The 26,209-nt window shown below is 41.5% G+C and overlaps 1 protein-coding gene across 12 annotated transcripts in view; it reads left to right on the top strand.

Moving 5' to 3' along the window:
• FAM193A (family with sequence similarity 193 member A) overlaps nucleotides 1–26,209 on the top strand; it is a 207,447-nt gene that overhangs the window by 143,730 nt on the left and 37,508 nt on the right. For all 12 annotated transcript variants that reach the window (XR_005031967.2, XR_005031968.2, XM_036921229.2 and 9 more), the window contains 5 exons: nucleotides 240–352; nucleotides 465–707; nucleotides 3,408–3,561; nucleotides 3,679–3,858; nucleotides 23,146–23,397. Coding sequence is in view for 10 of the 12 variants with exons in the window: in XM_036921229.2 (XP_036777124.2) it covers nucleotides 240–352; nucleotides 465–707; nucleotides 3,408–3,561; nucleotides 3,679–3,858; nucleotides 23,146–23,397 (942 nt within the window). In the remaining 2 variants the exon portion in view is untranslated. The remainder of the gene's footprint in view (nucleotides 1–239; nucleotides 353–464; nucleotides 708–3,407; nucleotides 3,562–3,678; nucleotides 3,859–23,145; nucleotides 23,398–26,209) is intronic.

The following is a 26,209-nucleotide window of genomic DNA, read 5'->3' as shown; positions in this document are numbered from 1 at the left end:
TGCAAGTGAGGCAGGCTATTAGGGTTTCCTGGTCTTTGGCCTTTGTGTGGCTCAGCCATGGCTGGTTTGCACTCCAGGTCTGCTGTCCCCTTTTCCTGGCCCTGTCCCACTTGAGGAAGCTGTGACCATTGTTCTCTGAATGAACGTGACACATATTACCATAATTATTGAAAAATATGAACAACATGATGGGGGACGTGTCTTGCAAATTTTACCTATTGTTTTATGATTTCCACTAGTTAACTAATAAGAAAGCAGCCGCTGGTGAGAACAACTTCACAGATGCCATGAGGCACATACTGTCGTCTCGGCTGAGCGTGCCCGACTGCCCCAACTGCAACTATAGGAGAAGGTGAGCACAAGGGGCCTCCCTGACCCAAAGGCAGGTCCGGCACTGCCCTGGGAAGGCACGGTCTGACCTCCTCTGGCGGCTCTCTAGGTGACTGTCCTTGATTCCCAATCAGATGCGCTTGCGACGACTGCAGCCTCTCTCACATCCTCACCTGTGGTATCATGGACCCCCCCGCCGCTGGCGACATCCACATTCACCAGCTGCCACTCCAGGTGGACTCCGCTCCTGACTATCTCTCTGAGATGCGCCCTCCTAGTGCGTCATCAGCAAGCTCAGGGTCGGGCTCCAGCTCTCCCATCACAGTCCAGCAGCATCCCAGACTCCTCCTCACAGACAATGGCTCTGCACCGACTTTGTAAGTTTGACTTTGTAATAAGGTTTCAGAAACTCTTAAGTAATCCATTAATGAGAAATACAGACCATAATGTCTACAGAAGTATAGATACTATTATAGTGCTTTTCAAGAAAAAAGACCCTTTTTTTAAGCAACTTTTAAAACATGAAATCAGTAAGTGCAAAGTTTGACACTATTTCATTACCTAAAAAAAAAAAAAGGTGAATTAATAATGGCAGTAAAGAAAAACCACGTTGGAGTGCAGGGAAGCGTCTCCTTGATTCCGTCTGTGTTGGGGGTGGCCTGCCAGACATCCATCCCGCTTCATGGTCAGTCCAGCGTCCATGCTTGTTCCCTGTCTTGGTAAGAGCTCAGATGACCACTTCAGCAAGTGACTGACAGGTTCTGTGTTGCGTGTCCCTGTGGCATCTGGATGTAGGTTCCGTAGGAGCAAGGAGGTGTGCTGGCATCACCGGGTCACCGTAGTCACGTGAGGGGCCCCACACTTATTGGGAATTACAACCCTGTCATTGTCCAGGCTTCCCACTCTGACTTCTGGACAGCTTGCCTGTGTTTTACTTTATTGTGTTTGAGTAAACCTAGGTTTGCCATCTGAACATCACAGAGTGTGCGAGCGTCAGCGCCTGAGGAGGTAATTGACGCTGGGCAGTTGCTGCCAGGATGTTGTGGCCCCATCCTGGGCTGCTGAGCCATTCTCAGATCTCTCACCACCTCTGTCCGAAGTTTTCATGCTGACTGAGGCTTCCCATCAGAGAGGGCTTTCAATTCTTAATATAACACAAAATAATTCTAAAGGGGCTCTTCTCAGTGAACTGCTTCAGAGCCTTAGAAACCCTGTGCTCTCTGGAGCCCAGGGGATTGGGCAGGGTTCTCCAGCCAGCCCTGAGCTAGCTTCCGGAAACATACTGCTGGTGTATGTGCAGAGCCTGATACCAGCTCATGTTGGGAAGCCTGCTGTCTGGCCAGTGGGTTTCTGCCCCGGGCAAGTTCACTGTGGATTCAATGTGACCAAAGAAATGACAGTAGAACGTTTTTGGGGTGAAAGGGTTATACCCAACTTTATATCCACAGTGGCAGGCCAATCACTAGAATCCCATCCACTCAGAGCGAGTCGGCAGGCAGCAAGCCGGTCTCTGCCTCTGGGCCTCTCTATCCACACAACCATTTCAGTCTCTGTCCTTGGCGCTGCCACCACTCCAGCATCTGCTCTGCTCTCCTGCAGCCCTGCAGCCATGCCACTGTCTTGGCCAGAGCACTGGGCAGAGCTCTTTATATAGAGTCAATAGCAACGTATTGCCCACACGTGTGTAGTGAGCTAGCCAACCAGGGCCAGTTGAGAATCCTGGGCACAGGAACCTTCACTTTATCCACACCCACCCTGCTCCTGGGACGTGGCTGCTGGTTGGGATGGGTCCTGGGCTATGCTGAGTGCCATAGCGGGGCTGCCGGAGTCTTGTTCCTTGGGCCAGAACTGCCTACGGCCACTCTGGGCATCTGGCCTTGAGCGGCTTGTGCTCAGCATCTTTGACACATAAACTGCTGTGATTAGAAACCTCGTGGTGCCATCACTCAGTGTTTTTGCTAGAATCACGCAGTTTTAGTCACTGTCCTACAGTGCTCTCTGGGCTTGCTGGGTCCTGGGGTCACTGAGGCCCCCCATCACCACATTGAGCAAATGGTTCACTTCACTCTGGGACCGCAGTTTTCCTCACCTGTGAGTCATGATGATAATGCCTCAGGAGCGGGGATCAGAGTTGACTGAGGCCTCATGTGTTGTGGCCTCATACCAACTGACCAGGTTCACCTGGTGGGCTATTTGGTGAGCTCCAGATTATAGTACACTTTAGTTTGTTGATTTGTTTTCCTAAAAATGGAAAAGACCTGCATTTGGCAGTTCTGACCACTCTTTCCTAAAGCCAAAAGATCCCCAGTTCTTAGGGTTTTTCTTTCTTGAGCTCATTGTATACTGAGGCTAAAGATGGGCTCAAAGGTATGTTAATACAACTGTGAGGTGTCCGCGTGGTCATGCCTTGAACCACTTGCACTGAGATGGAAGCTCTGTGCCAGCTCTTCCCGTGCAACAGAAAAGCATACATTTTAAGTCGCCTCCACAGGCTGCAGCCTTGAAATCTGCTTCATTTTTTTAGTAAATATTTCATTTGCCCATTAGATGTCTTGCTAAAACTGATACTTAATTAAGATCATGACTGACTAGGCCAGAGCTGACCTTGTATTTAAAATTTTAAGTATTTTGTCACATGAATGCCTTTAAAGTTTGGTTCAACTGTGTCTGAAATTTTGGTGGTTATAAAAACAAACACTAAATCCTAAGGTTGTTCTCTGCACCCTTTTCATTTTAATAAAAATTGTGTCTTTTTGGAAATGGCAGAGAAAACAATTGTACTCCAAGGCACTTCAAGTCCAGTGGAAATACCATTCAATTAGGCTAAATTTTTTGTGGTTTTTCTGTTTCTACTTTTGAAGTTTTGTTTTCCATTCTTCCGTGTAGCACAAATGTAATCTTCCAGGCATTTTCCTCTCATGCTCAGGTTACTCAGAGGTGTTAAGAAGTGCAAGTGGTCCTAAGTGTCCCACTCTATATGTGAGAACAGCGTCTGTAAAGGGAACGTCTGCTCCGAGGGGGGCTCGCCCACGCTCCCGGGTGAGCAGCCTCACGGTGACCGTCTCTGCTTGTCTCAGTTGTAGTGATGATGAAGATGTTACACCATTGTCAGCTAAATTTGCTGATATTTATCCGTTGAGTAACTACGATGATACCGAAGTGGTGGCCAACATGAATGGGATCCACAGCGAATTGAATGGTGGTGGGGAAAACATGGCTCTAAAAGATGAGGTATGGGCATGACTTTTTCATTGTGACCGTAAATGGCATGAGCTGGTGGGCTAGTGTTTTAGTTCTTTATGCTCTTCTGTTTTGAACAGTGTCAGTTATACAAGGCTGTTTTTGAAGTCCCCTCAGGTAAGCAGTGCCAGTGGTAGTTCCTCGGAAGCTGAGGAGGAAGAGGCGGATGGAGAGAGCAGTGGGGAGCCACCAGGAGCCCCAGAGGGAGGCGGAGCTGTAGGAGACGGGAGCCCCAGGAGAGAGGAAAGCAGAGTGGACAGCCCGCCCCCATCTTACCCAGCTCAGCAGGTATGGGTTTATCTTTTCAAACTGTTTTGCTAAAGGTTATCTTTCTCTGTGTAAGGTTTCTCTAAACATGAGCATTACTGAATACAGAATTATGTTATTTTGAATAACTTCTGAAGATTAGAACTGGAGAGAATAAAGGCAGGCTTACAAAATAAACAAACATGACTCATAACCACATTTTAACCTTGTTTCTATTGCCTGAATCTGTAATGAACAGTCTTGACTCTGCAGTCAGGTATTCAGGTGTGATGTTTTTTGATTTTTCTGTATAGAAGCGAGGAGGGGAGGGTGTTTTATATATATAAAAGGGTGTAATGTTAAAATTTCAGAAAAGGTTGGTTTTGTAAGGGAGCTTTTTACCCTGGGGGGAAAGGTGAGGGTACCTTATCAGACTATTCATTTTTTCTTAAGAGTTCTGTAGTAGGTGCTCAAGTAGCTTTTACATGAAAGGAAGAACCAGTGGTGGTTGACGGACGTGTTGACTAAGTGAGTCGTTTTAATGGTGGTGTAAGTCTGTGGTTCAGACAGTACGGGTGATGACAAAGTCACTACTTGGAGCCGGCTCACCCCCACCTCCTCCCATCTGCCCCGTGTAGCCCCTGCCGGTCACAGGGGTGCCGGTTGCCTTCTTCATTGTGTGTCTTTTCAGTGTGTGTTTATGCAAATATACATGTTCATTCTTCCCCTTTCTTATGAAAAAGGCTTATGCTCCTTGCTTTTTCTCTTGGCACTTTCTCCTGATGGACATCCTCTTTTCTGTCCAGAGTGCATGTCCTCATTCTTGTCTGTGGGCCTCGGTATTCCCGCCTGTAGACGCAGCACCATTCCATCTCTTGTCTAGTCCCCTGTGGATGGGCACTCGCATTGGCTTCCCTGCGCCCCCACCCCCATCATAAAACTGTTCAATTAGTGACCTTCTACATCTGACATTTTAGAATAAGCAGACAGATCCCTCGGATTCTTCACCAGCAGTGGCTTTCCTGGGCAGGCTCCCTGGTCCCCAGAAGAGGGTGATGTCACTTATGGATTTCTGCCAGTCTGATAGACAAGAAATGGGGACCCCTTGAGGTTCTAGTTTTCACTTCATTTTTTTCTGGGCAAAATTGACCATCCCTTCATCTTTTTAAGGGCCATTCCTTTCCTTTTCTATCTTAATATTGAGTTATAAGCAGTCTTTATGTATTTATACCCTTCAACAAGTATGTGATTTGCAAATATTTTCTCATGGTCTGTGACATGGCTATTAGCTTTTTTATGGTGTTTTCTGAAAAGCAAGAATTTTCCATTTTGATGCATTCTGGTTTATCAACTTTTTCTTTTATGGGTAATGCTTTTGATGTCAATTCTAAGAAAACATTGCCTAATACAAACCCTGTTTTCTTTCAGAAGATGTATAGTTTTAGCTTTTACTTAAGTCTGTGGTTCATTTCACTCAGTTTCTGCTTATGAAGTGAGGTTAGGATTAAAGTCATCCTTTTTGCAGTGTGGATGTCCAGTTGTCCTGGCACCATTTGTTAAAAAAACTGTCTTTACACTCTTGAACTGCATTGGCCATTTGTCGAAATTCAGTAGACTATAAATGTAAGGGCTAATGTCTGCACTCTTGTTCTGCTCATTTGATCTGTGTCCTTACACCTGTGGTGTACCTGACGATTGCTTTATAAGTTTGGAAATTGGATAGAAGCTGCCCTCAGCATGGTGGGCCTTCTTCAAAATTGTGTAGATTGTTCAAAGTCCTTTGCATTTCCATCTAAGTTTCCGTATAAAACCTCCTTGGATTATATACCAGCAAAATCCTCTGGGCTTACTCTTTTATATGTGGGATCATATAGTTCAATTTGGAGAAGATAAAATCTTAACAAAATTGAATCTGTCAATCTGTGAACATGCTATATTTTTCCATTTATTTAAATCACTGTTAATTTCATTCAGCAATTTTTAAGATTTCTAGTTTATGGATCTTGAATATTTTTCTTAAATTTATTCTTAAGTATTAGATATTTTTCAACTCTATTTTAAATGTTGTTTTCTAATTTTGATTTTCAGTTGATTGTTGGTAATATATAGAAACACAATTGATTTTTTATATATTAATCCTGTATTCTGCAGCTTTGTGAAACTTATTTATTTTAGAGGGGTTGAGTTTTCTTAGTAGATGGCTTTGGATTCTTACATGCAAGATTATGTTGTCTGTGAATAAAGACAGTTTTCTCTCTCTCTATCCACTCTGGATGCTTCTAATTTCTTAACTCCTGCTTTATCAAGCTACCTGTAATCTCCAATATGATACTGAATAGAAGTGGTACATCTTTGCCTTGTTCCCAGTCTTAGGAGGGAAGCATTCAGTCTTTGAGAGTGAATATGTTAGCTCTAGGTTTTTCAGAGCTGCCCTTTTTCCAGTTGAGGAAATTCTGTTCTATTCTTAGTTTCTTGAGAGTTTTATCACAAACATGTATTAGGGTATTTTTTTTGTTTCGCTTTGTGTTTTAATTTCTCCCCTACTTAGTGTCAGCTTTGGGATAGCTCCTTCTCTCAGTCCCAACAGCACTCCAGGTTTCTATCTATATGGGCACTCCCCACATTGGTGTGCCATCACTTGAAATCCATCTATGTAATGCAGAAGAGGGTCTACTCAGACTGCTAGTTCCCAGCATTGGATTTGCATCCCATAGTAGCTCATCAGTGCCAATGAAAGAGGGTGCCCAAATCTGCACTATTGTAATTCGGGATAGAGGAACCACTTCTCTAGGACGGAGGTCAGGGTAGCAAATATACCCACAGTCCCTGACAGTCTAATTTGGGAGCAAACATTGAAAAAGCCATTATCTATGTCGAGTGGATTGTATGTTTCCTTATTATAGGTTTCTTCCTTTTTTTTTGGTATCATTAATGTACAATCACTAGACTCCCCCCATCATCAAGTCCCCGCCACATACCCCATTACAGTCACTGTCCATCAGCATAGAAAGATGCTATAGAGTCACTACTTGTCTTCTCTGTGCTACACTGCCTTCCCTGTGCCCCACCCCCACTAAGTTATGTGTGCTAATCGTAATGCCCCTTTTCCCCCTTCTCCCTCCCTTCCCACCCACCCTCCCCAGTCCCTTTCCCTTTGGTAACAGTTAGTCCATTCTTGGGTTCTGTGAGTCTGCTACTGTTTTGTTCCTTCAGTTTTCCTTTGTTCTTATACTCCACATATGAGTGAAATCATTTGATACTTGTCTTTCTCTGCCTGGCTTATTTCACTGAGCGTACTATCCACTAGCTCCATCCATTTTGTTGAAGTGGTAGGATTTCTTTTCTTCTTATGGCTGAATAATATTCCTTTGGGTACCACATCTTCTTTACCCATTCATCTACTGATGGACACTTAGGTTGCTTCCATTTCTTGGCTATTGTAAATGTGCTGCGATAAACATAGGGGTGCATCTGTCTTTTTCAAACTGGGCTGCTGCATTCTTAGGGTAAATTCCTAGAAGTGGAATTCCTGGGTCAAATGGTGTTTCTATTTTGAGGGGTTTTTTTGTTGTTTTTTTTTGAGAGGGCATCTCTCATATTTATTGATAAAATGGTTGTTAACAACAATAGAATTCTGTATAGGGGAGTCAATGCTCAATGCACAATCATTAATCCACCCCAAGCCTAATTCTCGTCAGTCTCCAATCTTCTGAAGCATAACAAACAAGTTCTTACATAGTGAATAAGTTCTTACATGGTGAACAGTACAAGGGCAGTCATCACAGGAACTTTCAGTTTTGCTCACGCATTATGAACTATAAACAATCAGGTCAAATATGAATATTCGTTTGATTTTTATACTTGATTTATATGTGTATCCCACATTTCTCCCTTTATTATTATTATTATTATTTTTTTAATAAAATGCTGAAGTGGTAGGTAGATGTAAGATAAAGGTAGAAAACTTAGTTTAGTGCTGTAAGAGGGCAAATGTAGATGATCAGGTGTGAGCCTGTAGACTAAGTGTTAATCCAAGCTAGACAAGGGCAACAAAACATCCACGGATGCAGAAGATTTCTCTCAAAACAGGGGGGGTGAGGTTCTAAGCCTCACCTCTGTTGATCCCCAATTTCTCACCTAATGGCCCCCCTGCGACTGTGCCTGTCTTAGGTTGTTCCTCCCTTGAGGAATCTTACCCATCTCTGGCTAACCAGTCATCTTCCAGGGCCATACAGGAAAATGTAAAGTTGGTAAGTGAGAGAGAAGCCATATTGTTTGAAAAGGTTAGCTTTTTCTTCTTTGCAGATTTATGCCCTGTGGCTTCTATGCCCAGCATTTGTCTTGAGTATCTTTAGCACTTGGAAGAATTATGATACTCGGTAAATTCGATATGAGGCACAAATTCTATTTAAGGGTTGTAATTAGGAAGGAATAAGAAAAGCTATAGAAGTAGCAGGCGGAAGAAAACATGGGAGGATTGATTATTTCTTTGACATATCTTCTTGTAGAGTAATTTAAGCATGTATAGGTTTTAAACTACTAATTAAATTGCACACACACTTTAACATAATAGGAATACAGTTACATAACCAAAGCAGATCTATAATTACCAGCCATCTCCAGTGAGGTCAAGAAAACCAGTTAGGCTCCCTAGGCATTTGTGAAAATTTGTCAATGATATGATGGATATTGTCCAACTGTATTTGAACAGTCTGAGAGAAATCAGACAAATTAAAACAGCCCATACCTGGGAACTGTTCACATTCCATATGTTCTTTTAACAGTAGATAGTCTGTAGTTGTAAGATTTTGGAGCGCTACAATTTGCACTTCTCCTAATTCTTGGTTGAGTTCCAACAGTGTAGATCCAGTCAAATTTGTTGTTTTACTGTATGCACAGGCCAGCTTAGATATCTCCTTCTTCATTCCCATGGCAAGTCCAGGAACCGGTGGGATGAATGTAGCTACAACTGCAGCATCGCCTGGATCTTTGTTGGGGTTTTTTGATGATCATCTTCTCGTATGACTCTTCCAGAGAGTGCTGATGTTGGAAGTTCTTCTTCATATCTATCTTAGTTCATTTTCTGGGGTAGCCCAATTAGGCTTTGATCCTCTGTATAAACACAAACAGACCCTTTGCTCACACTTTGATCTGCCCTATATACCATTGTGTAGAACTCATTGGAGGTCACCACACAGGAACTGCTTTTTTTTTTTTTTAAGAGAAAGGAATATTATCAGAAAACTGTACCTCCATAGCCGATCATCTGACACCCTTTAGGTGATCAAAGTTAAGGATATTTAAAGCATGCATTAATCGTTGATTTACAGTTAGTTTTATCCTATCATGGAGTAATCCTCCTTTTCTTTCTTTTTTTTTTTGTTATCTTTAATCTACACTTACATGAAGAATATTATGTTTACTAGGCTCTCCCCTATACCAGGTCCCCGCTATAAACCCCTTTACAGTCCCTGTCCATCAGCATAGCTAAATGTTGTAGAATCACTACTTGTCTTCTCTGTGTTGTACAGCCCTCCCCTTTCTCCCACCCCCCCAAGCATGCTGATCTTAATACCCTCCTTCTTCCTCCCTCCCTTATCCCTCCCCACCCACCCATCCTCCCCAGTCCCTTTCCCTTTGGTACCTGTTAGTCCATTCTTGGGTTCTGTGATTCCGCTGCTGTTTTGTTCGTTCAGTTTTTCCTTTGTTCTTTTACTCCACAGATGAGTGAAATCACTTGGTATTTCTCTTTCTCCGCTTGGCTTATTTCACTGAGCATAATACCCTCCAGCTCCATCCATGTTGCTGCAAATGGTAGGATTTGCCCTCTTCTTATGGCTGAGTAGTATTCCATTGTGTATATGTACCACATCTTCTTTATCCATTCATCTACTGATGGATACTTAGGTTGTTTTCACTTCTTGGCTATTGTAAATAGTGCTGCGATAAACATAGGGGTGCATCTGTCTTTTTCAAACTTGACTGCTGCGTTCTTAGGGCAAATTCCCAGGAATGGAATTCCTGGGTCAAATGGTAAGTCTATTTTGAGCATTTTGATGAACCTCCATACTGCTTTCCACAATGGTTGAGCTAACTTACATTCCCACCAGCAGTGTAGGAGGGTTCCCCTTTCTCCACAGCCTCGCCAACATTTGTTGTTCTCTGTCTTTTGGATGGCAGCCATCCCTACTGGTGTGAGGTGATACCTCATTGTAGTTTTAATTTGCATTTCTCTGATAATTAGCGATGTGGAGCATCTTTTCATGTGTCTGTTGCCATCTGTATTTCTTTTTTGGAGAACTGTCTGTTCAGTTCCTCTGCCCATTTTCTAATTGGATTATTTGATTTTTGTTTGTTGAGGCATGTGAGCTCTTTATATATTTTGGACATCAAGCCTTTATCGGACCTGTCATTTACAAATTTATTCTCCCATACTGTAGGGTTCCTTTATGTTCTATTGATGGTGTCTTTTGCTGTACCGAAGCTTTTCAGCTTAATATAGTCCCACTTGTTCATTTTTGCTGTTGTTTTCCTTGCCCGGGGAGATACGTTCAAGAAGAGGTCGCTCATGTTTATGTCTAAGAGGTTTGTGCCTATGTTTTTTTCCACGAGTTTAATGGTTTCATGGCTTACATTCAGGTCTTTGATCCATTTTGAATTTACTTTTGTATATGGGGTTAGACAATGGTCCACTTTCATTCTCCTACATGTAGCTGTCCAGTTTTGCCAGCACCATCTGTTGAAGAGACTGTCATTTCTCCATTGTATGTCCATGGCTCCTTTATCAAATATTAATTGACCATATATGTCTGGGTTAATGTCTGGATTCTCTAGTCTGTTCCATTGGTGTATGGCTCTGTTCTTGTGCCAGTACCAAATTGTCTTGATTACTATGGCTTTATAGTAGAGCTTGAAATTGGGGAGTGAGATCCCCCCTACTTTATTCTTCTTTCTCAGGATTGCTTTGGCTATTTGGGGTCTTTGGTGTTTCCATATGAATTTTTGAATTATTTGTGCCAGTTCATTGAAGAATGTTGCTGGCAATTTGATAGGGATTGCATCAAATCTGTATATTGCTTTGGGCAGGATGGCCATTTTGACGATATTAATTCTTCCTAGCTTCGAGCATGGGATGAGTTTCCATTTGTTAGTGTCCCCTTTAATTTCTCTTAAGAGTGACTTGTAGTTTTCAGAGTATAGGTCATTCACTTCTTTGGTTAGATTTATTCCTAGGTATTTTATTCTTTTTGATGCAATTATGAATGGAATTGTTTTCCTGATTTCTCTTTCTATTGGTTCATTGTTAGTGTATAGGAAAGCTACAGATTTCTGTGTGTTAATTTTGTATCCTGCAACTTTGCTGTATTCTGATACCAGTTCTAGTAGTTTTGGGGTGGAGTCTTTAGGGTTTTTTATGTACAATATCATGTTATCTGCAAACAGTGACAGTTTAACTTCTTCTTTACCAGTCTGGATTCCTTGTATTTCTTTGTTTTGTCTGATTACCGTGGCTAGGACCTCCAGTACTATGTTAAATAGCAGTGGGGAGAGTGGGCATCCCTGTCTAGTTCCCGATCTCAGAGGAAAAGCTTTCAGCTTCTCGCTGTTCAATATAATGTTGGCTGTGGGTTTATGATATATGGCCTTTATTATGTTGAGGTACTTGCCCTCTATTCCCATTTTGCTGAGAGTTTTTATCATGAATGGATGTTGAATTTTGTCAAATCCTTTTTCAGCATCTATGGAGATGATCATGTGGTTTTGTCTTTCTTTTTGTTGATGTGGTGGATGATGTTGATGGATTTTCGAATGTTGTACCATCCTTGCATCCCTGGGATGTATCCCACTTGGTCATGGTGTATGGTCCTTTTGATATACTTTTGAATTCGGTTTGCTAATATTTTATTAAGTATTTTTGCATCTACATTCATCAGGGGTATTGGTCTGTAATTTTCTTTTTGGCGGGGTCTTTGCCTGGTTTTGGTATTAGGGTGATGTTGGCTTCATAGAATGAGTTTGGGAGTATTCCCTCCTCTTCTATTTTTTGGAAAACTTTAAGGAGAATGGGTATTATGTCTTCTCTGTGTGTCTGATAAAATTCTGAGGTAAATCCATCCGGCCCGGGTGTTTTGTTCTTGGGTTGTTTTTTGATTACCGTTTCAATTTCTTTGCTCGTAACTGTTTTGTTTAACTTTTGTGTTTCTTCCTTGGTCAGTCTTGGAAGGTTGTATTTTTCTAAGAAGTTGTCCATTTCTTCTAGGTTTTCCAGCTTGTTGGCATATAGGTTTTCATAGTAGTCTTTAATAATTCTTTGTATTTCTGTGGAGTCTGTCATGATTTTTCCGTTCTCATTTCTGATTCTGTTGATTTGTGTTGATTCTCTTTTACTCTTAATGAGTTTGGCTGGAGGCTTATCTATTTTGTTTATTTTCTCAAAGAACCAGCTCTTGGTTTCATTGATTTTTGCTATTGTTTTACTCTTCTCAATTTTGTTTATTTCTTCTCTGATCTTTATTATGTCCCTCCTTCTGCTGACCTTAGGCCTCATTTGTTCTTCTTTTTCCAATTTCGATAATTGTGATGTTAGACTATTCATTTGGGATTGTTCTTGCTTCTTCAGGTGTGCCTGCATCGCTATATACTTTCCTCTTAAGACTGCTTTCGTTGCGCCCCACAGAAGTTGGAGCTTTGTGTTATTGTTGTCATTTGTTTCTATATATTCCTTGATCTCTATTTTAATTTGTTCGTTGATCCATTGATTATTTAGGAGCATGTTGTTAAGCCTCCATGTGTTTGTGAGCCTTTTTGTTTTCTTTGTAGAATTTATTTCTAGTTTTATACCTTTGTGGTCTGAAAAATTGGTTGGTAGAATTTCAATATTTTGGATGTTGCTGAGGCTCTTTTTGTAGGCTACTATGTGGTCTATTCCTGAGAATGTTCCATGTGCCCTTGAGAAGAATGTATATCCTGTTGCTTTTGGATTTAGAGTTCTATAGATGTCTGTTAGGTCCATCTGCTCTACTGTGTTGTTCAGTGCTTCTGTGTCCTTACTTATTTTCTGCCCGGTGGATCTATCCTTTGGGGTGGGTGGTGTGTTGAAGTCTCCTAGAATGAATTCATTGAAGTCTATTTCCCCCTTTAGTTCTGTTAGTATTTGTTTCACATATGCTGGTGCTCCTGCATTGGGTGCATATATATTTAGAATGGTTATATCCTCTTGTTGGACTGAGCCCTTTATCATTATGTAGTGTCCTTCTTTATCTCTTGTTACTTTCTTTGTTTTGAAGTCTATTTTGTCTGATATTAGTACTGCAACTCCTGCTTTCTTCTCGCTGTTGTTTGCCTGAAATAAGTTTTTCCACCCCTTGACTTTTAGTCTGTACATGTCTTTGGGTTTGAGGTGAGTCTCTTGTAAGCAGCATATAGATGGGTCTTGCTTTTTTATCCATTCTATTCCTCTGTGTCTTTTGATTGGTGCATTCAGTCCATTTACATTTAGGGTGACTATGGAAAAATATGTACTTAGTGCCATTGCAGGCTTTAAATTCGTGGTTACCAAAGGTTCAAGGTTAGCCTCTTTAGTATCTTACTGCCTAACTTAGCTCGCTCATTGAGCTGTTATATACACTGTCTGGAGATTCTTTTCTTCTCTCCCTTCTTATTCTTCCTCCTCCATTCTTCATATGTTGGGTGTTTTTTTCTGTGCTCTTTTTAGGAGTGCTCCCATCTAGAGCAGTCCCTGTAAGATGTCCTATAGAGGTGGTTTGTGGGAAGCAAATTCCCTCAGCTTTTGCTTGTCTTGGAATTGTTTAATCCCGCCATCATATTTAAATGATAGTCTTGCTGGATACAGTATCCTTGGTTCAACGCCCTTCTGTTTCATTGTATTAAATATATCATGCCATTCTCTTCTGGCCTGTAGGGTTTCTGTCGAGAAGTCTGATATTAGCCTGATGGGTTTTCCTTTATAGGTGACCTTTTTCTCTCTAGCTGCCTTTAAAACTCTTTCCTTGTCCTTGATCTTTGCCATTTTAATTATTGTGTGTCTTGGAGTTGTCCTTGGATCCTTTCTGTTGGGGGTTCTGTGTATTTCTGTGGTCTGTTCGATTATTTCCTCCCCCAGTTTGGGGAAGTTTTCAGCCAGTATTTCTTCAAAGACACTTTCTAACCCTTTTTTTCTCTCTTCTTCTTCTGGAACCCCTATAATACGGATATTGTTCCTTTTGGATTGGTCACAGAGTTCTCTTAATATTGTTTCATTCCTGGAGATCCTTTTATCTCTGTCTATGTCAGCTTCTATGCGTTCCTGTTCTCTGGTTTCAATTCCATCAATGGCCTCTTGCATCCTATCCATTCTGCTTATAAACCCTTCCAGAGTTTGTTTCATTTCTGCGATCTCCTTTCTGGCATCTGTGATCTCCCTCCGGACTTCATCCCATTTCTCTTGCGTATTTCCCTGCATCTCTGTCAGCATGTTTATGATTCTTATTTTGAATTCTTTGTCAGGAAGACTGGTTAGGTCTGTCTCCTTCTCTGGTGTTGTCTCTGTGATCTTTGTCTGCCTGTAGCTTTGCCTTTTCATGGTGATAGGAATAGTCTGCAGAGCTGGGACGAGTGACGGCTGGAAGGACTTCCCTTCTTGTTGGTTTGTGGCCCTCCTCTCCTGGGAGAACAGCGGCCTCTAGTGGCTTGTGCTGCGCAGCTGCGCGCCAACAGGGCTTCTGCTTCCTGCCGGGCTGCTATGGAGTTAATCTCCGCTGTTGCTGTGGGCGTGGCCTGGCTCGGGCAGCTGCTCCGATTTGGTGGAGTCGCGTTGGAGCAGGAGCTGCTGGGAGGCTATTTATCTCCGTAAGGGGCCTCCCTGCTCCCTGCAGCCCAGGGGTTAGGGTGCCCAGAGATCCCGGATTCCCTACCTCTGGATTAAGTGTCCCGCCCTGCCCCTTTAAGACTTCCAGAAAGCACCCGCCAAAACAAAACAACGACCACAAAAAAAGAAAAAAAAAGGTTTAAAAAATTTTAAAATTAAAAATAAATAAAAAATGGCCACTCGTTTGTCTTTATTCTCCGGCGCCAGCCTCAGGCACCCGCTCACCAGTCTTGCTGCCCTGTTTCCCTAGTATTGGGGTCCCTATCCCTTTAAGACTTCCAAAAAGCACTCACCTCAACAGAACAACCAAAAAAAAAAAAAAAAGTGGCCGCTCGCTTTTGTTTTGTCCTCCGGTACCCACTCACTGGTCTTGCTGCCCTGTTTCCCTAGTATCCAGGGCCCCGCACATTCACTGTGTCTGCGCTCTGGCCCGGATGGTGGGGGCTGGGTGCTCGGCAGTCCTGGGCTCCGTCTCCCTCCCGCTCTGCCTGCTCTTCTCCCGCCGGGAGCTGGGGGGAGGGGCGCTCGGCTCCCGCGGGGCCGGGGCTTGTATCTTACCCCCTTCGCGAGGCGCTGGGTTCTCTCAGGTGCAGATATGGTCTGGATGTTGTCCTGTGTCCACTGGTCTCTATTCTAGGAAGAGTTGTCTTTGTTATATTTTCATAGGTATATGTGGTTTTGTGAAGAGAATTCTGCTGCTCTACTCACGCCGCCGTCTTGGCTCCGCCCCTATTTTGAGTTTCTTGAGGAACCTCCATACTGCTTTCCACAATGGTTGAACTAATTTACATTCCTACCAGCAGTGTAGGAGGGTTCCCCTTTCTCCACATCCTCGCCAACATTTGTTGTTTGTCTTTTGGATGGTGGCCATCCTAAGTGGTGTAAGGTGATACCTCCTTATGGTTTTAATTTGCATTTCTCTGATGATTAGTGATGTGGAGCATCTTTTCATGTGTCTGTTGGCCATCTGAATTTCTTCTTTGGAGAAGTGTCTCTTGAACTCCTCTGCCCATTTTTTAATTGCACTCTTTGCTTTTCGTTTGTTAAGGTGTGTGAGGTCTTTGTATATTTTGGATGTCAACCCTTTATTGGATATGTCATTTGTGAATATATTGTCCCGTACTGTCGGATGCCTTTTTGTTCTATTGATGGTGTCCTTTGCTGTACAGAAGCTTTTCAGCTTGATATAGTCAGACTTGATCATTTTTGCTTTTGTTTCCCTTGTTCAAGGAGATACGTTCATGAAGAAGTTGCTCATGTTTATGTCCGAGATATTTTTGCCTGTGTTTTTTTCTAAGAATTTTATGGTTTCATGACTTACATTCAGGTCTTTGATCATTTTCGAATTTACTTTGGTGTATGGAGTTAGACAATGACCAAATTTCACTCTCTTACATGTAGCTGTCCAGTTTTGTCAATACCAACTGTTGAAGAGGCTGTCATTTCCCCATTGTATATCCATGGACCCTTAATTGTATAATAATTGACTATATATGTTAGGGTTTATATCTGGACTCTCTATTCTGTTCCACTGGTCTGTGGGTCTGTTCTTGTGCCAGTACCAAATTGTGTTGATTGCTGTGGCTCTGTAGTTGTGCTTAAAGTTGTGAAGCGAGATACCCCCCGCTTTATTCTTCCTTCTCAGTGTTACTTTGGCTGTTCGGGTCTTTTGTGGTTCCATATGAATTTTAGAACTATTTGTTCCAGTTTGTTGAAGAATACTTTTGGTATTTTGATAGGGATTACATTGAATCTGTATATTACTTTCGGTAGGATGACCATTTTGACGATATTAATTCTTCCTAGCTAAGAACATGGGATTAATTTCCATTTATTTGTGTCCTCTTTAATTTCTCTTAAGAGTGTCTTGTAGTTTTCAGGGTATAGGTTTTTCACTTCCTTGGTTAGGTTTATTCCCAGGTATTTTATTCTTTTTGATGGAATTGTTTTCCTCATTTCTCTTCCTGCTAATTCATGGTTAGTGTATAGGAATGCAACATTTCTGTGTATTAGTTTTATATCCTGCAACTTTGCTGATTTCAGGTATTAGTTCTAATAGTTTAGGAGTGGATTCCTTAGGGTTTTTTATGTACAATATCATGTCATCTGCAAACAGTAACAGTTTAACTTCTTCCTTACAAATCTGGATGCCTTTTATTCCTTTGTGTTTTCTGATTGCCGTGGCTAGGACTCCAGTACTATGTTGAGTAACAGTGGCGTGAGTGGGCATCCCTGTCTTGTTCCCGATCTTAGGTGAAAAGCTTTCAGCTTCTCTCTGTTCAGTATGATGTTGGCTGTGGGTTTTTCATATATGGCCTTTATTATGTGGAGGTACTTGCCTTCTATACCCATTTTGCTGAGAGTTTTTATCATGAATGGATGTTGAATTTTGTCAAATGCTTTTTCAGCGTCTATGGAGATGATCATGTGGTTTTTGTCCTTTTTGTTGTTGTGGTGAATGATGTTGATGGATTTTTGAATGCTGTACCATCGTTGCATCCCTGGCATAAATTCTACTTGATCATGATGGATGATCTTTTTGATGTATTTTTGAATTTGGTTTGCTAATATTTTGTTGAGTATTTTTGCATCTATGTTCCTCAAGGATATTGGTCTGTAGTTTTCTTTTTTGTGGTGTCTTTGCCTGGTTTTGGTATTAGAGTGATGCTGGCTTCATAGAATGAGTTTGGAAGTATTCCCTCCTCTTCTGTTTTTTGAAATAAAAACTTGAAGGATAATGGGAATTTTGTCTTCTCTAAATGTCTGATAAAATTCAGCAGTGAATCTGTTTGGCCCAGAAGTTTTATTCTTGAGTAGTGTTTTGATTACTGATTCAATTTCGTTGCTGGTAATTGGTCTGTTTAGAGTTTCTGTTTCTTCCTGGATCAGTGTTTGAATGTTGTATTTTTCTAGAACATTGTCCATTTCTTCTATGTTTTCCAGCTTGTTAGCGTGTAGATTTTCGTAGTATTCGCTAATAATTCTTTGTATTTCTGTGGTGTCCGTTGTGATTTTTCCTTTCTTGTGTCTGATTCTGTTTATGTGTGTAGACTCTCTTTTTGTCTTAATTAGTCTGGCTAGGTGTTTATCTGTTTTGTTGATTTTCTCAAAGAACCAGCTCTTGGTTTCATTGATTTTTTTCCTATTGTTTTATTCTTCTCAATTTTATTTATTTCTTCTCTGATGTTTATTATGTCCCTTCTTCTGCTGACTTAGGTCCTCATTTGTTCTTCTTTTTGCAGTTTCAATAATTGTGACTTTAGACTATTCATTCCAGATAGTTCTTCCTTCTTTAAATATGCCTGGATTGCTATATACTTTCCTCTTAAAACTGCCTTCACAGAAGTTGGGGTGCTGTGCTGTTGTTTTCATTTGTCTCCATATATTGCTTGATCTATGTTTTAATTTGGTCATTGATCCATTGATTATTTAGGAGCATGATGTTAAGCCTCTATGTGTTTGTGAGCCTTTTTGTTTTCTATGTATAATTTATTTCTAGTTTTATACCTTCGTGATCTGAGATGTTGGTTGGTAGAATTTCAGTCTTTTTGAATTTACTGAGGCTCTTTTTGTGGCCTAGTATGTGGTCCATTCTGGAAAATGTTCCATGTGCACTTGAGAAAAATGTGTGTCCTGCTGCTTTTGAGTGTAGAGTTCTGTAGATGTCTGTCAGGTCCTTCTGTTCTATTGTGTTTTTCAGTGCCTCTGTGTCCTTAGTTATTTTCTGTCTGGTGGATCTGTCATTTGGAGTGAGTGGTGTGTTGAAGTCTCCTAAAATGAGTGCATTGCATTCTATTTCCTCCTTTAATTCTGTTAGTATTTGTTTCACATATGACAGTGCTCCTGTGTTGGGTGCATAGAGATTTATAATGGTTATATCCTTTTGTTGGACTGACCCCTTTATCATTATATAATGTCCTTCTTTATCTCTTTTTACTTTCTTTGTTTTGAAGTCTATTTTGTCTGATACAAGTACTGCAACACCTGCTTTTCTCTCCCTATTGTTTGCATGAACTATCTTTTTCCATAGTCTGTCTATGCCTTCGGGTTTGAGGTGAGTCTCTTGTAAGCAGCATATAGATGGGTCTTGCTTTTTCATCCATTCTACTACTCTGTGTCTTTTGATTGGTGCATTCAGTCCATTTACATTTAGGGTGATTATCATTAGATATGTACTTATTCCCATTGCAGGCTTTGGATTCGTGGTTACCAAAGGTTCAAGGGTAGCTTCTTTACTATCTAACTGTCTAACTTTAACTCACTTATTATACTATTATAAACACAGTCTGATGATTATTTCTCTCCCTTCTTATTCTTCCTCCTCCACTCTATATTTTAGGTTTTTTATTTTGTACTCTTTTGTGTTTCCCTTGACTGCTTTTGTGGATAGCTGACTTTATTTTTTGCCTTCAGTTAGTATTTGGTTGGTCGGCTTTCTTTGCTGTGATCTTATTTTCTCTGGTGATGTCTATTTAGCCTTAGGAGTGCTTTCATCTAGAGCAGTCCCTCTAAAATACCCTGTAGAGGTGGTTTGTGGAAGGCAAATCCCTCAACTTTTGCTTATCTGGAAATTGTTTAATCCCTCCTTCAAATTTAAATGATAATCTTGCTGGATACAGTATTCTTGGTTCAAGGCCCTTCTGTTCCATTGCATTAAATATATCATGCCATTCTCTTCTGGCCTGTAAGGTTTCTGTTGAGAAGTCTGATGATAACCTAGCCTGATGGGTTTTCCTTTGTAGGTTTTCTTTTTTCTCTATGGCCTGATGTTGATGGATTTGTCTTTGATCTGTCCTTGTCTTTGATCTTTGCCATTTAAATTATTATATGTCTTGGTGTTGTCCTCCTTGGGTTCCTTGTGGTGGCATATCTGTAGGCTTCCATGGTCTGAGAGACTATTTCCTTCTCTAGCTTCAGGAAGTTTTCAGCAATCATTTCTTCAAATACACTTTCTATCCCTTTTTCTCTCTCTTCTTCTGGTACCCCTTTTGTGTGAATATTGTTCTGCTTGGAATAGTCACACAGTTCTTTTATTATTCTTTCATTCCTAGAGATCATTTTATCTCTGTCTGCCTCAGTTTCTCTGTATTCCTGTTCTCTGATTTCTGTTCCATTAACAGTGTCTTGGACTTCATCCAGTCTGCTTTTAAGTCCTTTCATTGATTGTTTCATTTCTGTTATCTCCCTCTGGACTTCATCTCTTAGCTCTTGCATATTTCTCTGCAGCTCCGTCAGCATGGTTATGACTTTTATTTTGAATTCTTTTTCAGGAAGATTGGTTATATCTATCTTGCCAGGCCCTCTCTCTGGCATTTGAGTGATTTTGGACTGGACCAGGTTCTTCTGCCTTTTCACGCGATAGAAATGATGCCAGCAATTGGCATGTGTGTCAGCTGGGAGAACAAAGTCCCTTCCTGCTTGCTGGTCTTCTTGCCCTTTTCCGCTATGTTTGCTGGTTACCCGCACACGGGTAGCAGTCTCTGGGTTAATCCCCTGAGCTGATCTGCTGTGGGCAGGGTGGCTGTTCTGATGTCCTTGGGCACCGCGGGGGGTCGCAGGCGCACGGCATGTCTTCTTCTGTGAGAATGGCACCCCTTTGTTCCTTCTGGACTTTGCTCTGGCTTCCTCTGTCTGTGCCAGGCAGCTGCACGCAGGGGGCAGCCTCTGAGTCTGGCCCAGTTAGCTGTGCTCTGGGAGGAGACTGTGTGATTGCTATGGGCAGGGCTGCTCCCTGGATGGTCTGCAGCAATGGCGGGTCAGCCGGTTTGCTTGCAGTGCAGTGCTGGCCAGGTGGAATGAATTACTGGCTGCTTATTGCTGTGAGGGGCTTCAGAGCTGCGTTGCCACCCAGGGTGTTAGGGTGCCTGAAGTTTCTTAAGATTCCCAGCCAGCTGGGCTGAGTGTGCTGGGTTGATTTTATCCACCTGTTAAACCCTTGTCCCTTTAAGACTTTTAAAGCACCTACTTTTCTTTTGTCCCAGGGGAGCCGGCTATGAGGACCCGCCATCTCGGATTTTACTTTTCCATTTGTCTGATATCCAGTACACCATGCAATGTGTGTCTGTGCTCCTGGTGCAGATTACTAGGGCTGGTTATTTATCAGTCCTGTGCTTCCACTCCCTCCCCACTCTGATTCTTCTTCCTGCTGGTGATCTGGGGTGGGGGAGTGCTCGGTTCCCGCCGGGTCACGGCTTTGTATCCTACCCTTTTTGTGAGATGCTGAGTTCTCGCAGATATAGATGTAGCCTGGCTGTTGTACTGCATCTTCTGGTCTCTCTTTTAAGAATAGTTGTATTTGCTGTATTTTCAAAATATATATGTTTTTTTGGGGAAATTTCCGCCTCCCTACTCACCCTGCCATCTTGAGTGCCCCCTCCTTATATTAGGTTTTTCAAATGCCTTTTCGTTATCTATTGAAATGTTCCTGTTTTTATCCTTTATTCTGTTACTATGGTGTATTGCATCAAATGAGTTTTGGATATTAAAAGGCCAGCATAATACTGGCCTCATAGAATGAATTGGGAAGTATCTGTTCTGCCTCTGTTTTCTGAAGGAATTTGTCTAAGATTGAAATTTCTTGAACATTTTATAGAATTAATCAGTGAAATCCCATTGGCCTGGTCTTTTTTGGTGGGATGATTTATAATTACTGATTCAAATTTTGTTTACTTGTTATCAATCTAGTCAGATTTTCTATTTCTTCTTGAGTTAATTTTAATAATTTGTATCTTTTTAGGAATTTATCCATCGCTAAGTTGTCTAATTATATAGCATATAATGTTATTGTATTGTTTTATAATTCTTTTAATTCTATAGGGTTGTTTAGTGATGTTAATTCCTAATTTTTGTAGTTTTGTTTACTCCTTTTTAAACCCCTTCAGTCTGGCTAAAGGTCTATCAATTTTTGCAAATAATCAGTTTTTTATTTTATTTATTTTCTGTTTTTATGTTCTCTAGTTCATTGATTTCTGTTCTGATCTTCATTATTTCTTTCTGTATTCTTTGGGTTTGATTTTGCTTCTTTTTCCAGGTTGTTGACTCTAAAGCTTTGTTTTCTGATTTTGGAGCTTCCAAATTTACTGAGACTTGTTTTATGCCCTAACATGTTCTCTCCTAGATAACGTTCCATGTGCAATTGACCATAGTTTGGGTTCTGCTCTTGTTAGGTGGGATGTCCTATAAATAAATGTTTGGTCAAAGTGCTTGGTTGCTTTATTCAGGTCTTCTATATCCTTATTGATTTTCTGTTTGGTTCTAAAAATTACTGAGACATATTGAAGCCTTCAGGAGTAACTCTTGGATTGTCCATTCCACTTTCAAATCTGCTAGCTTTAGATTCTGCATTTTGGGACAGTGTTACTGAATGTGTATATGTGTATTACTGTTATCTGTCTCTGATACATTGACCCATTTGTCATTATAAAGTGTTTCTCGTCTTAACGGTATTTGACTGACCGTTATACAGTCACTCCAGCTGTCTTTGGGTTACTATTGCATGTTACATGTTTTCTCTCCCTTTTAATTTCAGCCTCTCTGTGTCTTTGAATCTCCAACTGGCCTTGGAATCTTTTAGTTGTGTCTTGCATTTTATCCTGTCCTTCATTCTCTGCCTTGTGTTTGGAATACTTCCTACATTTAATGTAATGATTGGTGATATTTACATCTGCCATTTTGCTATTTATTTCTCTGTCTCATTATCTTTGTTCCTATTTCTCCTTTACTTCCTGTTTTTGTATTAAAAATGTTTTAGTGTACCATTATAATTCTGCTATTGATTCTTTAATTGTGTTTCTTTTGGTTTTGTTTGTTTCTTTCCTAATTTCGCTTTTTTAAGGGGTGTTAGGAGGTAGGAATGGGAAGAGCTCCAGGCAAGAAGGTTGCTTTTCTTCAGTGAGAACTCCTGAAGTTCTGCCAGATTGACATGAACAAACGCCATCTCAATTTGTGTTTTTCCTTTGGTTGGTTTCGAAAGACTCACATGGTTGCCTTTGACAATTGTGTTAAGTTTTACAGTTGTTCTGAGGGAGAGGAGTTACCGATGGCTTCATCTCAGGTGCCCTTTGGAGCCTCCGTCTGACCATTCCTCGAGCAGTGTGGACCTGCGGAGTGGAGCACTGGGGTTTTGTTGTCCTTGTACCCAGCCCCCTCTCTCCACCCTGTGTCTCTATCAGTTCTCTGTCCCTGCTCAGACAGGCATAGGATGCAGACCAGTGTGGCTGCCCCCTCGGCAGATGCCTGACTGGGGCTCAAGGTGCGCATATCTGCTTCCCAGGTTTCTGCAGTTCCAGTCTCCCAGGACCCCTCTTTACCTTGCAAGGGGAGCCCTGGCCAACTCAGGGTATCAGGACAAGCCCTGTTCCTTTATTTCTGTGTAGCTGTTAGGCAGAATGTGATTGACTTTAATTCATACTATTCTTTATTTCACTAAATAAGCAGCTACTTTTCTTTTTCTTTCCTCTTAGGCTGAACAAGCTCCAAACGCTTGTGAATGTCATGTTTGTAAACAAGAAGTTTCTGGACTGACACCATCAGCAATGACAGTTGGAGCCCTCCCTCCTGGCCATCAGTTCATGAGCCCCGAGAAGCCCACACACCCTGCTCTGCATCTTTACCCCCACATCCATGGACATGTGCCTTTGCACGCAGTCCCACACCTGCCTCGCCCTCTTATCCACCCCACCTTGTATACAGCACCCCCCTTCACACACAGTAAGGTAAGTTGGGGCAAAAAGGGCCTGGAAGCTCACCTGTCACTAAGATCCTACAGGAGTACATACTCAAACCAACAAAATCGATGAACTGGCACCTTGTATAGGACAGCATCTACTCTTGATAGGAAGATCTGCAAGTGTTTCCTTTTACCATTGGAAACTGTTGGAATTCTGAACCTTTACAGTTGTAAGAACAATCATGAAAGTCATGGTTCTTTCAGAATTGACTAGAATGCAGAGAGTTTCAGATGATGCTGGTGTAGCAGGTCACACTCAGGAGTGCCCCCCTCATGTGGCTTCTGCCCACCCTGCTCCAATTCTCTTTTCCACTGGCCTTCTGGGGCCTGGCCCTTTTCTTAATGTGATGGGTAAAATAATTTCAATATGGCACCCGTCCTTAAACACTTGCTGGGCTCTACAGGATCTAAAATGAATGTGCTTTTTAAGCATGTAAACTAAGAACCTATAGAAATGTACCAGCTTAAAGGTGAAACCCTAATGTGATGCAGAGAAAATCACAGTGCCATGCAGGTTATTGAGAGGCAGCTGCAGGGTAGACAGGAGCGGGCCTGCCAGGAACCTGCTGGCCTGGCAGCCTGCTGGGGAAGAAGTGAAGACCTGGAAGAAGAGCGATTGGTTGCCTGCCTTCCCCGAGAGTGGGATTTGTTTGTTTCAAGGGGAGTACAGGTAGAAGATTAATAACCACTAGTTTAGAGTGGAATATAGTCATTTAGTCATATTCTATTCTGAGTACTAGCTGACTACCCAAAACTATGCTTCAATTTTGCTAGATTGAATATTGCTCAATTTGGATCATTAAATGGCACCTTTATTAATAGAATGATCTGAAGTAGCATGTTCGGGTGAATAACCAAAACCAGGCTGCGTTCATGGTCTGCCCATCCTGTGGGCGCTCTCCCTCTGGGTGAGGGTGTGGGATAGGGAAGCTGTCCACTCCGTTTGTACCAGAACAGAGATATTTTCTAGCCCCTAGGAGACACCCTGGGGTTCCTAGAATGTTCTGCTATGCTTTCTTGCTCGTAGAAACTATTCAAACATTAGTTTTAAAAATCTTCAAATAAAGTGATGAAATTGATATTCCTGAAGGCTATTGGGACACTCTAGTAAACTGATCTTTTCCTCTGGCTTTGAGCCTTTTCTCAGGACTTTATAGATAGTGTATGGAAGAGAAAGGAGGAGAAAAACATTTGGGGGAGAGCATCACCTGTATCTACAACCCAATTATTTGATTCCTATTAAACTATAACCCAGTAGATAGATAGGACTCATGGGTAGAAAGGCAGATACAGAGGACATGCAGTGAAGCTTCACTCCAGCCACTTTGCTACTAGTATCAAGACTGTTCACTGATTTAAATTCATTAGCTAAATGCCGTTTTTATTTGGAGAAGTGAGGAGGTGCCTTTCGCAGAGTACTTCATTTGCGTCCTGTGGAAGAATGCTGTCAGTCTGAACAAGCTTGCATTGTCACTTACTGGGTCTTGCAAAAGATTAGTCTGCATTACTTGAGTCAGTCAGACTACTTGAATACTGTGGGCACATCTGCATCTGGATGCTTGTGTTCACAACCCAGGAGAGTTGATAGAAGCATTTTCTAGAGAACGAATGAGCTGTATAGGATGGCACAGACTCCTTCAGTTTTCTTAGGCCAGGTTTGTTTCATCAGAGCAGATTTCTTTCTTTCTTTTTTTTTTTTTTTTTCAGAGCAGGTTTCTGAACCCAAGATTGTTCAGATGTAGCTGGAGACAGAACGCAGGTGTTAAACGTGAAGGGCAGCCCTGAGCACTGGGGCTTTTCTGACCTGCTTGGTTTCTGTGTTGTCAGAGCCTTCAGGAGTTTCTGCTCTGGTGCAATGGTGGCTGTTACCTTTAAGACTTTATGACATTGTAGTTGTGATTCTTTTAATTCATACTTTGGCCATTGTGGGTGAATATTTAATACCTAAAATGCCTGGGATGAATACTATGAAAGTTATGTTTTCTTGAAATTAGAAAAACTTGAAGACTTTCTATTTTCAGATGTCTTCATACCAACGGTACATTTATATGTTTGAGATATAAGTTATTTGAAAGTTAAAAGTAGTTGTATGAGGAAAATACAGTAATGAAAACTGGAGAAAAAGTTAAAACTGTAAGTTATAGAGTTTAATTTCCAAATATTTGGGGATTTCTTAGCTATCTTTCTGTTACTGATTTCTATTTTAATTCCATTGTCTGAGAGCAGACATCGTATTATTTCTATGCCTTTAAATTTGTTGAAGGGTGCTTTATGGCCCAGAATGTGGTCTGTCTGGGCATGCTGCACGTAACCCCGAGGAGAATGTGTTCTGCTGTTGGATGACACTGTCTACAGGTGCCCCTGATATGCAGTCAGCCGGTGGTGCTGTTGAGCCCAGCTCTGTCCTCACCGACTAGCTGCCTGCTGGGTCTGCCTGCTTTGGATAGAGGGGTGTGGAAGTTCCCAGCCATGATAATGGAGGCTTCTTTTCTCCTCACAGCACTTTGCCTCATGTAGTTTGATGCTCTGTTGTTAGATGCTTACGTGTTTAAGACTGTTAGGTGTTATTGGAGAATTGCCCCTTTTTAACATTATGTAGTGCCCTTCATCGTTCCTGATAATTTTACTTGCCCGGAAGTCTGATGGGCCTGAAATTAAGATAGGTACTCAAGCCGTTGAGTAGCATTAGCATGGTGTATCTTTCTCCATCCTTTTGCTTTTAACTTAAAGGGGTCTTTATACCTGCAGTAGATTTCTTACAGACACAGAAGGTTGGGTCTGTTTTTTTTAATATACTT

The sequence above is a fragment of the Manis pentadactyla genome, chromosome 5, assembly GCF_030020395.1.
Source record: "Manis pentadactyla isolate mManPen7 chromosome 5, mManPen7.hap1, whole genome shotgun sequence".
In the NCBI taxonomy this organism is placed as follows: Eukaryota; Metazoa; Chordata; class Mammalia; order Pholidota; family Manidae; genus Manis; species Manis pentadactyla.
The sequence above is the reverse complement of the archived record's forward strand: the minus strand, read 5'-3'. Positions and strand labels throughout refer to the sequence as shown.